At 51.8% G+C, this 16,350-nt stretch overlaps 2 protein-coding genes and 1 long non-coding RNA gene across 9 annotated transcripts in view; 2 read left to right on the top strand and 1 right to left on the bottom strand.

Moving 5' to 3' along the window:
- Nucleotides 1–2,649, top strand: part of ABCC5 (ATP binding cassette subfamily C member 5) — a 65,532-nt gene extending 62,883 nt beyond the window's left edge. For all 6 annotated transcript variants that reach the window (XM_043522384.1, XM_037908698.2, XM_037908699.2 and 3 more), the window contains one exon: nt 1,052–2,649. In XM_043522384.1, the coding sequence (XP_043378319.1) occupies nt 1,052–1,153 (102 nt within the window). In that variant the 3' untranslated portion in view covers nt 1,154–2,649. The remainder of the gene's footprint in view (nt 1–1,051) is intronic.
- Nucleotides 1,554–9,150, bottom strand: LOC119567049. Its single transcript, XR_005226732.2, has 2 exons — nt 8,663–9,150; nt 1,554–3,712 (listed from the first exon to the last, which is right to left on the bottom strand). It is a non-coding gene; the product is annotated as an uncharacterized LOC119567049 (long non-coding RNA).
- Nucleotides 7,949–16,350, top strand: part of RNPEPL1 (arginyl aminopeptidase like 1) — a 28,892-nt gene continuing 20,490 nt past the window's right edge. For both annotated transcript variants that reach the window (XR_006283746.1, XM_043522387.1), the window contains exon 1: nt 7,949–8,710. Coding sequence is in view for 1 of the 2 variants with exons in the window: in XM_043522387.1 (XP_043378322.1) it covers nt 7,949–8,710 (762 nt within the window). In the remaining variant the exon portion in view is untranslated. The remainder of the gene's footprint in view (nt 8,711–16,350) is intronic.

Here is a 16,350-nt window from a genome sequence, read left to right as displayed (position 1 = left end):
GGTCTCTGAGTCAGTGCAGGGTTGCTCACTATTGTACATTCCTAGTGTTTTGTCCAGTCTCATTTGAAATGTTCCCAGAGACGGGACATATGCACCCCCGGCCCCCAAGAGACTATTCCACAGCTGGATCAGTCTCATCTTAGGAAACTTTTTTTTCTTCCAAAAGTTTAGCCTACATTTTCTTAATTTTTCCCCATTCCTCCAAGTTACACCCCTGTCTAAGTAATTCCTATCCCTGTTTGACGTTTACACCCTTCAAATAGGCATAGACTGTTACCATGCCACCTATCATTGTCCTGCTGCTGGGGGTCAGAGTTTGCTCTTGCACTCTGGGCTGGTAGGGAGCTGGGAGAACTAATTCTCATTAAAACTCTAGCTGGCACGTGGAGCAGGAGCCATGTCGAGGTTTTTAAGACTAATTTGGTGAAGGCACCAAGAGGCATCTGTGCCCTCTGAATAATTATGCGCTCTTATTGTTGCCTTCATCCATTGCTAGATGCTCTTCATTCCTCCCTCTTTGTCCTGTGCCACTCATTTATGTCAGAACAATGCTCTTTGGGGAGGGACTCTGTCTTCCTGTGGGGTTGGATGCTTGGAAAAAAATAATAATGGAAACTCTTGACGGTGGTAAGAAAATGAAAGGGGGAAGGTAAAAGAGGTTTCAGTCCTAATAGAATACAATCTAAAATCTTAAAGCAGATGCCATTAGTAGGCTAAAGCCAGATCTGCAAAAGGAGGCCTGGATAATGAACCAGGAGGCTGTCAGCTGTTGAAGTCTTTCTAGCATGTGGGCATCCATGGAATGATTTGAAAAAAGATGCTAAGCAAATAAGGGATGCTCCAAACTTGGCATTATGCAGTCTTTCTGTGTGGCCTCAGGAGATGATGTGGGCAGGGAGTCAGATTGGGACCTGGAATATAGCTGCCCTGGGCATAGTCCCTTGCATTGAGTCCCCTGGTGCATCACTATGATGTTAGCATACCCTCTGTTGTGGCAGCCTGTTTTATGCTGAATTTCATTAATGAAAACTCCCCACCTTGTTTATTTTAGGTAGTGGAATTCGACACTCCGCCTGCCCTTCTGTCCAATGAGAACTCGCGCTTCTATGCCATGTTTGCTGCTGCAGACAACAAGGTTGCGGTCAAGGGCTAAAATTCAGGATACAGTCACTTTAATTTGGAGGTTTCCAATCCCTGCCTGTGGCAGGCCTGCTCCTCATTCTCAAAGCAGATTATTGCCTTTTCATCTTTTTAATTTTTAGCACAATGTGTCAAACCAGAGACTTTTTAAAACCCTGTAAGAATTCTTCCTGTTTTTATTGTATTTATTCCATATTCATATTACTAAATTTTTTTGTTACTAAATGCACTCTACAAGTGGCTCAGGGAGCCATAGTTATAAATGTATCAGAGGCCTATAATGAAGCTTTATACATGTAGCTATATCTATACATAATTCTGTACATAGCCTATATTTACAGTGGAAATGTAAGCTGTTTATTTTATATTAAAATGAGCACTGTATTAATAACAGTGCATATTCTTTTCTATAATTTTTGTACAGGTTACGGTACTAGAGAGCTGGCTTTATCAGACTGTATCAGACACCATTTAGTCTCTTACAGCTGGTCTTTTCATAGTGCCGGATTTTCTGCGTGTCTGAATGGAAGTGAAGCTTTGCAGTAGTGTCCTTCAATGTCCCATCGTTGTCGTCCTGCACAAGGGGGAAGGGCTCTGTGGTGTAACTCTATTGCATCGTAACTATTGTTAAAGCTGTTTGGAGCATCACTAATGTTCATGGTGGCAGCTGCTTCCAATGATGCTTTCCCAGGGTAGCTTTTTTTATGATTTCCTGAGTGGTTCAGGGAGAAGACCACTTCTGGGTCACAGGAAAGTTCCACGATCACTGTGTCCTGGTGCAGTGATGGGAATGCAGCAGCTCTTCCTCGTGCAGTGTCCTGGGGCAATTCCCTAATGTATCAATGGAGTTTGGGTTTCGTTTCTATTAAAATAACCAAACTCCTGCTTGGCTGATCTAACTGGTGACTAGAATCTAAATGTTTATAGAACAACCTATAGTAAAACAATTGCTCTCTGAAGTTCAAATCCAAACCCTGGGTTGCTGGCACTTAAAGTCTTTTCTTTCTTGAGCTGCTCCAGCTGAATCATTTATCCTGAAGCTGCTAATGCTCCTTACAGGTTGAGGTTGGTTCTTATAGGCATACATAACACTCACCCTTCAAGCTGTTCACTTACACTAAGCTTATAATACATCAGCATTTCCTGTTTTGGTCTTGCACACATATTACCTTAACACTTAACACCCCAAAGTCTTCTGCAACTTTGAACAGGTTCCTGCTGATCAGGGTGTGACACTGGAAGGAAGCTATTTTCTTACTGTAAAGAGACCTACCTCAGGTTGCTGAGTCCTGTGTGGTACGTTACCATGATTACTGTACACCATCCCTGTTCTGTGGGCCCCGGGGCCCAGGTGGGTGCGGTCACTCCAGTTATAGCCGTGACTTATTGAATGCTCAGCATTGCATGTCTTTGTCAACTTGGACATTTTGTAGCCTTAGCATGTTTGCAAAATGTTTCGTCGAGGCAAAAATCTGAAAAAGTGAATAAAACTATTTTGGGTTTTGTAAACTCTTGTTGCGTGAAGCCGTTTCTTTGAGGCACACAAATCGCTGGCTGAGCAGCAAGGCCGTTGCGGCCGTTGGCGGAGCTCCACTGCTGAATAGCTCTCACAGTCGGGGGGGTTTTCTTGATGCATCAATCTGGAGCTGACTTTCCCTTTAAGACAGATCAGTTTCTTTAAGAGTACAGCAGATTATTTCCATGTTGCCCGGTACGGGATGGTACAAGTTTAAGTGCTGAGCATGACAGGGAGCATAGGGGACCCCAGTCTCGCATCAATGAGATTCTGCCCTGTAGTAGGAGGGAGGCCTGAGAGGGGAGTGTAGAGCTTACTTAACCCCCCTATTAGCGTAGACTGGATCATGTTTATGCCCATGTCTCCTTAAACACCCATCCTCTACCCACACCAACTCTTGTATTTCTGGTCATGTCACCGACAGATTTGCAAGATCTAGGCCTGAATATAATAGCAAAGAACCTGGTGCTCAGAGCCCAGCCATCACTGCCACAGGGAAACCACAAAAGTAGAAAAGCTTTCTGGGTGTTGGTATGCAGATGAGTAGCACAGAAAGCATTGTTTGCTTCATGTTTCTTTGTATTTAATGATCTACTTCGACCACAAGTCGCAGATTCGTTAATGAAGAGTGGGTTGGAGCCTTTCACCCAAATCCATATTTTGGACAGTTCTTGAAAATCTGCTGTTTTGTCCCACCCTCAGCCTCAATGCAATTGCCAAGTTCAGGTCACATCAATGAGCTAACACCAGGGCTCCTGCCTTCGGTTCCTAAGCAGAAAGAAAAATATGGAGATCCAGGGAGAACTTGGCCAGAAGGTGCAGCTGGGCCCACCACAGGGCTGTGGAGGTTTCTCTAAGCTTCTGTCACCAACCCTGCTGCCCCTTGCTGAATAGATGTCTTCAACAAAAGGGGGAGTGGAATTTGGAGTCAGCATGGGTCAGTCAGGTTTCCTGTACACCATCCCTAGAGAGGTGGGCCTCAGGCTTTGAGGGATTTACTTATGTTTGGATCCAGCAAACTTCCCTCTTTCACCTGCTTCTTTCCCCCACCACTGCCTGCAAAAAAGAAGTTTCATAGAGACAGAAACAAGTTAGTGTATGATGTGGGAGAAGCTTGTTACTTGGTTCAAAGTGGTTCCTGCCCCTTTCCCATCCTGTGGCAGTAGTATCCATGTTCCCTTGTAATCAGAAAGCAAGTTATGGGGGACATGAAGGCTTCAGAATTGAGGTCTGGGACATTTGTTATGCATAAGGTGCTGTTGGTGCTAACCGAAGCTGACCGTCCATCCCGTCTCCACTCTGCAACATTGCTGCAGGGGATAAGTGACTAGAAAGAAGTGTAGCTCCCCCCCCCCCCCCCCCCCCCCCCCCCGCCCCACACACATATATACATACATACATCAAAGGTGACAAGTTCCCACCATAGCCGCAGCACAGAGGGTGACCAGATTTTGAAAATTAAACAGGGCCTGTTTTCTTAATCCAGTGCGGTCTGCAGGCTAGAGCAAGTGATGGACACTTATCACTGTGATTGGGAGGAGAGGGTAGCTACATTTCTATCTGCGCTGCAAGCACCCTGGCAAAACTCTGTCCCTTACTTAACTTCAAGGAAGCCATGGGGGGTGGAGGGGCTAGGAAGAGAGCAGTGGAGATCAGCAATTTTATTGTACCCTGGCAAGACAAAGGCTCTGAATTTGCAACTGGATGGTTTGGGGCGATGAGATCAAAGGTTCCAGGGGGGCCTGTAACAATTCCAAGTGGGCAGTGGCTGGATGTCCGAGAAGCTGCATACAGATGCACCCTTTATGGAGTTCAGTGGGTGCTGCTCGATGCACCATTCTTGAGAAGGCTCCATCTCTTCCTCCTGCTGCTGCAGAACCTAGGGCCAGGCCCTATGCATCCCCTACCAGAGAAAGTACCCAATGTCGAGCACCGCACCGGCTCCCAGTATTCTGCCCTGGTGCTACCACGCCAGCCTCCCACCTCCTTGCCAATGCTGCTGCGACCGTAGGGTTTGAACTGGAGCGCTGTCATACTACACACACAAACAGACCAGAAGGAGCGCTGGTAGGGACAAGTGGAACTGGGCCTGGTAGTGGTGGCAGTTTGGAGTAGGATGGGGTGGGGTGTTTGAACTGGGAGAGTTGGAACTAGGCAGGTGTGAACAGCTAGTCAGGAAGTAGCAGTTTAAACGGACCTGTGGATCTGCATTAGTTTGGAGTGACAGGTCACGGGAGAGTGAGGGTTTGTCTACACTTGGAAGGCTCCAGCTGTGCTGCTGTGGTCTACCTACACCAATGAGAGGGGTTCTCCCATCGGCATAGGTAATCCACCACCCCAAGAGGCGGTAGCTAGGTCTACAGAAGAATTCTTCCATCAGCCTAGCATGTCCACAGCAGGGGTTAGGTGGGTATAGATACATTGCTCAGGGCTGTGGATTTTTCACCCCCCTGAGTGACACAGCTGGGCCGACTTAACTTTTTAGTGCAGACCAGGCCTAAGCATTTGAATTTGCCGTGTGGAGTGACCTGGAGAGAGGGAGCTGAGCCATGGGGAGTTGGGGCACCTGGGAGGGAGAATGAGAAATGGCTGGTAAGAAAGGATCTTTTGGAAGGGAATTTGAAAAGGGGACGATGGCTGGGAGCAACAGATGGGATTTTAGGGCTGATTTAGGGCAGCTGGGACCGTGACAGTTGGGGTTTGGTTGTGGGGAGCGATGGTCTGACTGGCAGTTGTTGCAGAGGATATTTGAATGGGGAGGTGACAGTTGGGATTGGGGATGTTTGAATGTGGGCAGTTGGGAAGGGCAGTTTGAACTGGGGACTGGGAGAGCTGGGACGGAGCGCAGCGTGTGTCTGTGCCATAGTTAACAGACTGCAGGGCAGAGCGGGTGTGAAGAAGGACAGAATCAGAGAGGCCTTGTCGTCATCCTCAGGGGACCGTGGGCACGGGCCAGGGTAGCATTGCTGCCACTTGGGTTTGTGTCCTGCTGACCCCAGCAATGTAAATTCCTCTCTGGGAGACAGTAGGCTCTGGGCAGATTAAGGGGTCTGGGCAGCCCTCCTGGGGGAGGGAGGAGTGTCTGTGTGGCTGTTGGAGGCAAGGTCTGGGCTGGCCCCTGTAGGAGAGGGTGTCTGTGTCACGGGGGGACACTGGGTCAGGGCTGTTCCCTGCAGGGAGGGAGCATCTGTGTGGCAGGTTGGCATCAGATCACGGCAGTCCCCCTGGAGGAGGGGGGCATCTGTATCACGGGTGGACACTGGGTCCGGGCTGCCCATCTAGAGGAGGGGGGCAATTGTGTTGTGGATGGACACTGGCTCAGGGTCATTCCCTGCAGGAGGGGGTGTCTGTGTCATGGGTGGGGGACATCAGTGTGGCGGATGGACACAGGGTCTGGGCCGTTCCCCAGGTGGAGGGGGGCATCTGTGCCATGGGTGGACGCTGGGTGTAGGCTGCCCCTTGGAGGAGGGGGTGTCTCGGTGGCAGGTGGATGGTGGGTTGCCCCTGAAGAAGGGGGTGTCTGTGCCATGGGGGTGGACGCCGGGCGTGGGCTGTGCCCCTGGAGGAGGGGGTGTCTGGGTGGCAGGTGGATGGCGGGTGCAGGTTGCCCTGAGAAAGGGGGTGTCTATGCCATGGGGGTGGACGCCGGGCGTGGGCTGTGCCCCTGGAGGAGGGGAGGTCTGGGTGGCAGGTGGACGGCCGGTTGCCCCTGAAGAAGGGGGTGTCTGTGCCATGGGGGTGGACGCCGGGCGTGGGCTGTGCCCCTGGAGGAGGGGGGTCTGGGTGGCAGGTGGATGGTGGGTTGCCCCTGAAGAGGGGGGTGTCTGTGCCATGGGGGTGGACGCCGGGCGTGGGCTGTGCCCCTGGAGGAGGGGGGTCTGGGTGGCAGGTGGACGGTGGGTTGCCCCTGAGCGAGGGGGTGTCTGTGCCATGGGGGTGGACGCCGGGCGTGGGCTGTGCCCCTGGAGGAGGGGGGGTCTGGGTGGCAGGTGGACGGTGGGTTGCCCCTGAGCGAGGGGGTGTCTGTGCCATGGGGGTGGACGCCGGGCGTGGGCTGTGCCCCTGGAGGAGGGGAGGTCTGGATGGCAGGTGGACGGCGGGTTGCCCCTGAAGAAGGGGGTGTCTGTGCCATGGGGGTGGACGCCGGGCGTGGGCTGTGCCCCTGGAGGAGGGGGGTCTGGGTGGCAGGTGGATGGTGGGTTGCCCCTGAAGAGGGGGGTGTCTGTGCCATGGGGGTGGACGCCGGGCGTGGGCTGTGCCCCTGGAGGAAGGGGGGTCTGGGTGGCAGGTGGACGGTGGGTTGCCCCTGAGCGAGGGGGTGTCTGTGCCATGGGGGTGGACGCCGGGCGTGGGCTGTGCCCCTGGAGGAGGGGGGGTCTGGGTGGCAGGTGGACGGTGGGTTGCCCCTGAGCGAGGGGGTGTCTGTGCCATGGGGGTGGACGCCGGGCGTGGGCTGTGCCCCTGGAGGAGGGGAGGTCTGGATGGCAGGTGGACGGCCGGTTGCCCCTGAAGAAGGGGGTGTCTGTGCCATGGGGGTGGACGCCGGGCGTGGGCTGTGCCCCTGGAGGAGGGGGGTCTGGGTGGCAGGTGGATGGTGGGTTGCCCCTGAAGAGGGGGGTGTCTGTGCCATGGGGGTGGACGCCGGGCGTGGGCTGTGCCCCTGGAGGAAGGGGGGTCTGGGTGGCAGGTGGACGGTGGGTTGCCCCTGAGCGAGGGGGTGTCTGTGCCATGGGGGTGGACGCCGGGCGTGGGCTGTGCCCCTGGAGGAGGGGGGGTCTGGGTGGCAGGTGGATGGTGGGTTGCCCCTGAAGAAGGGGGTGTCTGTGCCATGGGTTGTCGCCGGGCGTGGGCTGCCCCCAGTAGCCCAGCAGCAGACTCCAACCCTCCCAGCCATGCCTGGGGTTGGTGGTGCCCCCTGCAGCTGGGGCCTTAGGGAGCCAAGCATCGGCCTAGCGCCTCCCGCGGGGCTCCAGCAGGGGGCGTAGCCGCGCTACGATCCCCTGGCTCCCGGCACGGTCCCTTCCCGGGCGCCCCCTGGAGGCCGCGCCCCGCCGATCGCTCGCGCCCTCCGGCGCCCCCTGGCGGCCGCGGCCGGGATGTCAGTCCCCGGCGCCCCCTGGCGGCCGCCGTCCCGCCCCTTCTCCGTGCTGCCGGCCGGGTCCGGCGCTCCCGCGGGCCGGTGCCGAGCGGGGCCTGCGCGGCTCTCCTCCCCCCGGTGCCCTCGGCCGCGGGGCCGCCCGCCCATGGATTTCACATAGCGGCCGCCGCCGCCGCCTCCGCCTGCGCCGCTCCATGGCGGCTCCGGCTCCGCCCGGCCTGTGCTGCTGCCGCAAGGGGCCCCCGCCCGGGCCCGAGGCGCCGCCGGCCCCGCCGCCGCCGCCCCCGCCCGAGCCCCCGCCGGACGTGGCCTCGGCCTCGAGCTCGCAGCTCTTCCGCCTCCGCCACCTGCACCTGGGGCTGGAGCTGCGGCCCGCGGCCCGCGCGCTGGCGGGCTGCCTGGTGCTGGAGCTCTGCGGCCTGCGGGCCCGGCCCCGGGCCCTGGTGCTGGACACGCACCCGGCCCTGCGCGTCCTCTCGGCCGGCTACCGCCGCGCCCCGGCCGGGGAGGGGCCCTGCGCCTTCGCCTTCCCCGCGGGCCCCCCGCCGCCCGACCCGCTCCCGCCCTGCGGCCCCGCCTGTGCCCTCACCCCGCTCCTGCCCGACCCCTCCACGGGCTCCTCGCCCTCCCTGTCCGCCCCTTCCACCGCCTCCACCCCCCTCTCCGCGCCTGCCACCCCCGGGCCGGCCCCTGGCCCCGGGGCCCGGGCCCAGCCCGCTGACCTCCCGCCCAGCCCCCTGCCGTGCCCCTCGCCTGACTTGCCCCCCGCCCCCGACCCGCCGCCCCCGCCCTTCCCCAGCTTCCCCGACCCCTCCGCCGCCCCCTGCCCTCTGGTCTTCAGGGTAGACCCCTTCACCGACTACGGCTCCTCCCTCACCATCTCCCTGCCCGCTGCCCTGCAGCCTCACCAGCCCTTCCAGATCATCATCCGCTACACCACCGCCGACGGCCCGGCCGTAAGTAGCCTTTCAGAGCCTCTGCCCGCTTCGCTCGGCTGTTTGCTCCCCCGTCGAGGGGGTGTCTGGGTACCCGGACAGGCAGCAAAAATACCAGCGGCCGGGTGGGAGCCTGGCGGGAGGCCGAGTCTGTGCCCTCGGCTATCTTCCCAGACGTGCAGAGACCTAGGCCGCGATTTCTCCCTCCTTTTGCCAGGGTAGAGCAGAAGGTGTGGCTTGAAATAGTCTTCACTGCCAGGCTGTGCTTTGGGCGTTTGTGGGCTTTCTCCTGGGCTTTTGTCTGGGCCCAGCCAAAAGGACCGTGCCCGTCATTTCGAAGCATTTGTTTCTGTGGATGGTAGCGGTAGGTGGTTTGATTACATGGGAGTGGCAGTGGATCTGGTTTCCCATATTGGCAATTCACCGTCTTGTTATCCATATATCGTCCTCCCAGTGGGTAGCTCTTCAGACACCTACGAAGACACAGTGCCCATCTGAGGCACTTACAGTCTAGGTTAGATGAGCCACAGCTTGACCCAGGGAGAGATGACAGCAGACAAAGTGGAGTTGTAGGAACAAGGGGGCAACTACTGTATGTAATATCAAGAGGTTACTTATTTTCATATGATTTTTTCATTTTTGACCTATAATTCACTATCTGTTAAGTTGGTGTGTGCGTGTGGGCTGGCAATTTCACTGCTACGTTATCCTGCCGTTTTTTCTGATTACCAGATGGTCTGTGTGTAAACAGCAGCTTTCCCCTTCTTACTCAGCTTGCTCCTTCTGATTCAGTGTTTGACATCTCTCTTCGCTCAACAAGGGCATACCTCAGGATGTGACACTGAATAAACAAGAGCCTTCTTCTGAAGCACCAACCTGTGATGGGTGCCAAGGCTTTTTACAACACGTGCATTAACTGAGCCACTTGCTCTTTCTATGGCTCTCAAAAGTTGATACCCCTGTTCATTGCCACTATGGGCATAAGCAGCTGAGTTACGCCCTTAAATTGAACATAATTGTTGGCAAGTGGTGTACGCTCAGACAGGTCTACACTAGAAGTGCTTTGCCCGTATAGCTGTATTGGTATCTGTACTGCCAAAGCACTCCTTGCTTGTTGTGGGTATATCTTATTTTAAGCCCCAGCTGCAGTTTTGCAAGTATAACTGCGTCTACACTAAGGGCTTTTGCTGGCACATGTGTTTGGTCACAAATCACACCTCATAGCACCCTTGTCTATGCCAGCTATGTCTGTAATGTGGACCCGGCCTCGGTTCCTTTCCTTTTCTGCCTCATTGAGAATGCTTCTGAGCAGGTCGGGTATCTGCTAGTAAGCCAGAATACAGTGGACTTTTGCCAAATGTTTGCAAAAATTAGGCTTTATATAGCCAGTTACATTTTGGTAAACGATCACAGGGAGCTGGAATTGTTATGCTTGCATTTAATACACAATTCAGGCATGAATAACAGTGTACCAGTATTTTGGGAAGACATTCTATTGGATGTGTATGGCTGTGGCAGTGTTTAATTGGATTATAACACAGTATGCTCAACAGGCCCGCCTAGTGGTGGCCCCTGGCTGGCTAATCTGCGTGGGACTTTTTCCTGCAGTAAAGAGAGATCTTTACAAATTTTGCTGCTTATTTTGATTCCCATAATTCTCTGTAACCACTTGGACCCTGAGCTTTCAGTCAATACCCAACTGATCTTGAAATTCCAAGGGATGATGGAAACAAACATATCTAAGCAACTACTGGACTTTATTAAATTAAGTTAAATTCAGCTCTCTCTAGCTGAAAAGTACAATATCCATTTTCTTTGTATTTGGCTGTAATACGAAGGTACTATGCTCACTTGGCCTGCCTACGTTCCTTTGCAAAATGTAATAAGCTCTCAAGAGGCTTTTGGGAGACTTGCAAAACTTTTATAGTCTAATGCGATGGATGCGCTCATTTTATCTGATGTGACTTACCCTTACCTATCTCAGCTTGTTTGTTAGTATCATGTGCTGCATCTAGTGTAATTGTTTTAATTGCTGAACATGATTCAAACAGAAAACCTAAGGGGGGAAAAAAACCAGAAAAAATCAGTTTGTGGCAAAATAATCTAGTAGACAACAAAGAGTAGGTGTCACATGCTTGTGAAAAGAACAGATTTCCAGGTAGAAGTGATTTATCAGATTTCTCTCTCTCTCTCTCTCTATTTTAGGTACTTATCGGGTCCCCATTCATTACTATAGTACTTGTGCACCTCACAACCTGCACTGAGGTAGAGCAGTGCTATTATCCCTGTTGGACAGAAGGGGAATGGAGGCACAGAGAGACTAGGTGACTTGCTCAAGTTCACGCAGGAAGCCTATGTCAGAGCTGGGTATTGAACCTGGGTCTCAGCTTAGCACCCTGACCACTGGATCTTCCTCTCTGTATTCCTCTTTCTATAGTGCTTCACATGCAGTCTCTGTAATTTTGACTTTAGAGTCTTTAGCTGGGGTACTCTACAAACTTTTCTCATTAAGTCCCCAGCTACCGGGTCAGGAATGATGATCATCCTGGAAATGTCCCATGAAGAGCCATCTCTCTGCCTGATTTAGAGCATGCCAGAAAATAAACAGCCATGTTGCCACTTGAGAAAGTGGTTAAAATTCAGAACACAAAGAAATTATTTTTTAGTGGCTGTGATCGCTGTCTCTGTCAAGCCCAGATTGTCTGGTAGGCTTGTATCAGATTACCACTGCTCACCATGTCATGAAATTGGCAGTCCCTAAGATAAGGGTTCCCATGAGATTTGCCATGTTGATACAATCAGATCAGATCAGTTTAATTGTCCTGCCACTCATGTTGCTTGATGCCTGATGGAAGAAAAACCTCCAGAATGCACTTGGCCAATTGCACATTTGCTGCATGTGGTAGCAGGGGGTGAGAATGGGGATTCTCTCATGACAGTGACAGGCAATAGGGCATAAAATTACCCAATCACAAAGCATTTCTAAAGCACTGTGAACACTGGTATCTAGGTCTTATTATAGATTATAAAACTGCAAACCCCCTCAGTGGTCTAAAATTATCCAGCCACTTAAAAATTTGACTCCGCCGTGGCAGGGAATTGCATATGCTATTTGCTACTTAAAGTGATGATTCCTTTTGGTCTAAATGTGCTGACAGTTCAGGTGCAGTTCTGTCCTGAGAAGTGGCAGTAAAAATTGGCCCCACAACTCCAGATCAAATTTGCTCAGCTTACAAGTAAGACAAGAGTATCTCTGGCTGTCACCCCACGAACCATACAAGAGTGTATATATTCTGTCTTGGTTGTTCTTGTAGAGCTCCTCACGGTAGCTTCGAAGTACTGAAAAGGTAAATTAGATCTACATGCTGGTTCTGGGAGCTGATTCCACAGTCTAGTCATCTGGACTGAGAATGTTTTATCTTGCTGCTGGATTTTGCCAGCTGCCTTATGCCACAGGCAGAATTGTCTTGGGTCATGGATGGAGAAGTGGTCTCAGACGTAGTTGCGTCCTGAGCCAAGACTGTTGGCATTAGAAGTGCACTGAGACCTTGGGTGATGTTCTCTTATTGTCTCATCCTGCTTATGTGGTCTGCCTTGTTCTGCATGAGCTTCTGCTTTTACACTTGGATACAATGTATTGCAATAATCTAGTCTGGCCATGACAAATGCATAGATGCTGTGTCCAGACCCTCATCTGGATTCTCCAGTCCCATCATCATTGATTTGGCCTTTCCTGGATTGAGTCCTATTGAGATCCAGGAAGTACTGCTAAAGGACCTTCTCCCAGCCTAAGGGGAGGATCCACAGGTCCGGGATTCCAAATAATTGCGGGGGACAACTACGGAGATAACAGGAACGGGAGAGAAGTTAAAGGGTTAAACGAAGGGAACCTGACAGGCACACCGAGCAGAGAACCCCAGGGAGCGCTCACTGCTCCTCAAAGGTGTCAAGGGAGCCAGAGGATGCCGCCCAGAGGAACTCTGCCCGGATGTGTGAACGGGCTGAGGAACGGAAATAGGTCCCACAGTCGCAAGAAACCCCGTTGGCCAACCTCCTCTCCCTGGTTTTGTAGATGGCCATTTTGGCCAGGGCTAGGAGGAGGTTGACAAGGAGGTCCCACGACTTTGTGGGGCCACGGATAAGGAGTGCGTAGATGAACAGGTGGGGGGAAAAGTGCAACCAAAACCGTAATAATATATCCAAGAGGAGCTGGAATAGGGACTGCAACCTGGTGCACTGCAGATATACATGTGCCAGGGTCTCCCTCACGCCGCAAAAGGGGCAAGTGTCTGGGAGGGGAGTGAACTGTGCCAAGTACACGCCCGTGCTCACGGCTCCATGAAGGAGCTGCCAGCTGATGCCCCCAGTGGGCCTCGGGATCAGGGTGGAATATAGGCTGGCTCACGGGGGTTCCTCACCCTCCAGAGGTGGCAGGATGTCCCGCCACCTCGTGTCAGGGCGGGACGTGAGGGTGAGGACGTGAAGGGTGTGGAGCACGAGCATGTACAGATGTTTCCTTGGCGTGGTCTGGAACCGAACTGGCTGCAACTCGTCTGGCTGGCTCACGGTAAAGGGGCGGGGGCCCGATGAAAAGGTCCAGAGGGCCTGGGGTGGAGGGTGGGTGGGGGGTGCCCTCTCACAGGACCTGGTCGAGGAAAACCCAAGCAGTGGGCAGCAAAGCGGCCCTCACCTCCTGAAGTATGCGCTGGGGAGTATGAGGCCTGGAGAGCCCCATGCGCCGAGCGAGTGTCAGGGGATCCAGCCAGTATCCCTGGTCATAGTCCAGGAGGTCTCTGACTCTGGTGTGTGAGGCAGCTATTCTTTCTCCTGGAGCTTTTCTCTTGCAGCCTTTTTGCTATCTTTCTGATTGCATTGACTGATTCTGTTGAAATAGAGTTACAAAGCCTGTTGTCCTAAGGATATTGTTGGCAGCAGGGAGTGGTCTCGCTTTTGCTTCACAATCTCAAAGCCACATTGTGTTTTCTGACTTGCACATTGTCATAAATACTCTGCAAGCCAAATTATGCCTTCAGTTAACATCTGCTCCTCAGCCCCATCGTGTCTGAGCATATGCTGTCACTTATACTTTTTCAGTCTTATTGGCACCAGAGCAATTGAGTGGTGGGAATGTGGTGCCATTGTTTATTATTGTTTTTAGTGTAGCACTACACTATAAGTACAGGTGACGCTGTGTTCAGAGTGATTTGTTTTCACTCTTTATAATTGTCAATACATTAGTAAATTCCTCACAAACTGTCTTCTCTTTGCAGGCTAAATAACTGTAGATTTTGAGACTTCTCTCTCATAGAAGTCCTACCTAGACTTAAAACCATCTTCATTGCCCTTCCCTGGATCTTTTCAGTCTTTGCAAGATCTTTTTAAGATGATTTTTTGGGGGGCAGGGACTGTTTCCTCTGAGGCCCCTCGTACATTTGTGGGTGGGGTTATTAAATAATAAATTAATGTTTCAATCCAGCATAGAGGTATCAGCAGTAAGGTAGCATGAGAGGCTAGAAATATCTGATTGAACCATGGAATTGTGTTGCATTTATTTATTTGGCTTTAGCTATCTGTGTTCAGCTGTCCATTATTCCTCATGCAGATCTGGCAGGAGCCAGTATAGTTTTATGGTGGATGGCTCTTAGGGGACAGCTGGGAGATTAAATCTGCCTTTCACAGAGCATTCCAGTTCCTTTCTGGGGCTGTGTTCTGTTAGGGAACTATGATCTGTATACCACCTTCACGCTCCAGGAGCAAGCGTGTGTTAAGCTCAGCACTACCCTAGTGGTGTGTGGACTGCATACAGTAGTGAAGTGTGTTGAAGTGCGGGGAATTCAGCCCCAACCTTTCAGGACTAGAGATGTTCTGCAAAAAAAATTTTCTTTGTGCCATTCCGGGGAAAGCAAATTCTACTTCAAATCTCCAGCTGTGACATGTCTCTGACTTGTCATTTACTATGTTGTCATCCGCTGTTGTTTTCTTTCCATGACGATGGGACAAGCCAGGGTTTGCATTTCAGGTTATAAAACTTGTTAGTATTTCCTCCTCCCTGTGATACAGCACACAAGTCAACCTGTGTTCAGACAGCTGACCTCTGTACCATTTCACTTGGAGATGTCCTAGTTCTTCCTACCTCCCTGAGTGACACTTCGCTCCCTGGTCCCCAGGTGTGGCTCTCTTTTACCCAAGTCCTCTGTATTTCAGATGGGCAGTTCAGTTGCTTCCTATAGATCTGAGATTCGTGTTTCAGATGGAGCAGCCCGTTCCTCACCACAGGTCTGAATGCCGACCCTGCCGAGAAACTGGCACACTGGTGGTTTTTCGGTGGCTTGACCACTAATAAATACAGTATCAGCTGTAGGTTTCAAAGCTGCAGGAAGCTCAGCTATCTGCCTTTGGGGCGCATGGCCAATAAATATAAACCCTTATCTGGTTCAGTAAACTACGGAGCTTTGTGCTGCTTGCTTGAGATGCAGTGTCCGTGCCCCACTTCTCTTCCGTCCATGTGGAGAGAGAGAGCCAGACTGTGGGAAACCCCCTTTCTTTCAGTGGAGGGTACGGTGACCAGGCCGCAAGTGTGAAAAATCGGGCTGGGGGTGGAGGGTAATAGGAGCCTATATAAGAAAAAGACCCAAAAATTGGGACTGTCCCTATAAAATCGGGACATCTGGTCACCCCAGTGAAGGGAATTGGGCAAAACAGCCATCCCCCTGTTTCTCTAAGGTAGGGGAGGCTGGGTATTTCACACACCTGGAAATGTCTCTCGGGGAAGCCACGACTGGGTGGTAAGGGAAGGAGCATGTGTGAAGTGGCTATGGGGAAGAGTGAGGTTTTTTCCAATCTCAGGGGCAGGCGGCAACACAAGCCGGGACCTGGCTGTTGGTGGGGTTAGTTGAGCCACCCCTCAGTAACACTGTGCAGCATAGGGGGATGTGATGGTGGGGTAGATGGGATATTTTTCTGAATAGGATTGGAGTGGTCTGTTGTTGTAGGATGTGTGTTGATTGTAAGATGATGTTGGTTTATGTAACCGTATGAGATATTGCAAGTTTATACTTTTTATTGTTAACTATGTTGCAGCTAATATGTTGTGCTGAGTAATGTTGTAGTGTGTTCATGTTACAGAATATTGGAGATGGATCCTTGAAAAGGAGATAGGATTTTATAATTTATTTATTGGTTGGTTTTACCTTTGCATATATCTGTGCAAATCTAAAGTTGAGAGAGGGCTACAAGTTGGAAGCAGGTATTTAATGAATGATGAAGGGTTATGTGGCAGTGAAGAATGGACTAGATCCTTTCACAATTTTTATTTTTTTAAAGAAAATGTAATATGAATTCTTGGGCATTAAGTGGAGGCCACTGAAACACGCATCCAGCTGTAGTTCTTTTTTAAATGTATTTTTTATTTGGGACTTTCCTTGGTGGTGGTGTTTTTGTGTTTTTTTTACTGAGCTGGTAGTATAAATCATGTTGGTGCGTACGGCCTATAGGAGGGGAGCTCCGCTTCAACAGAGCTTATGAGGTGCACCAAAGTGGGGCATCTTTTTTGCAGACCTTAGAAGTCCATCAGAGGCATGTGTATTTCCCCTGGTTCGGGGATGTGGATAATGGAGACAGGGAGGATTTCATGTGTGTTGTAAGTTCTTTCTTTTAGAACA

The sequence above is a fragment of the Chelonia mydas genome, chromosome 9 (assembly GCF_015237465.2).
Source record: "Chelonia mydas isolate rCheMyd1 chromosome 9, rCheMyd1.pri.v2, whole genome shotgun sequence".
Taxonomy (NCBI): domain Eukaryota; kingdom Metazoa; phylum Chordata; order Testudines; family Cheloniidae; genus Chelonia; species Chelonia mydas.
Note: the sequence above shows the minus strand (reverse complement) of the source record. Positions and strands in the feature narration are given on the sequence as shown.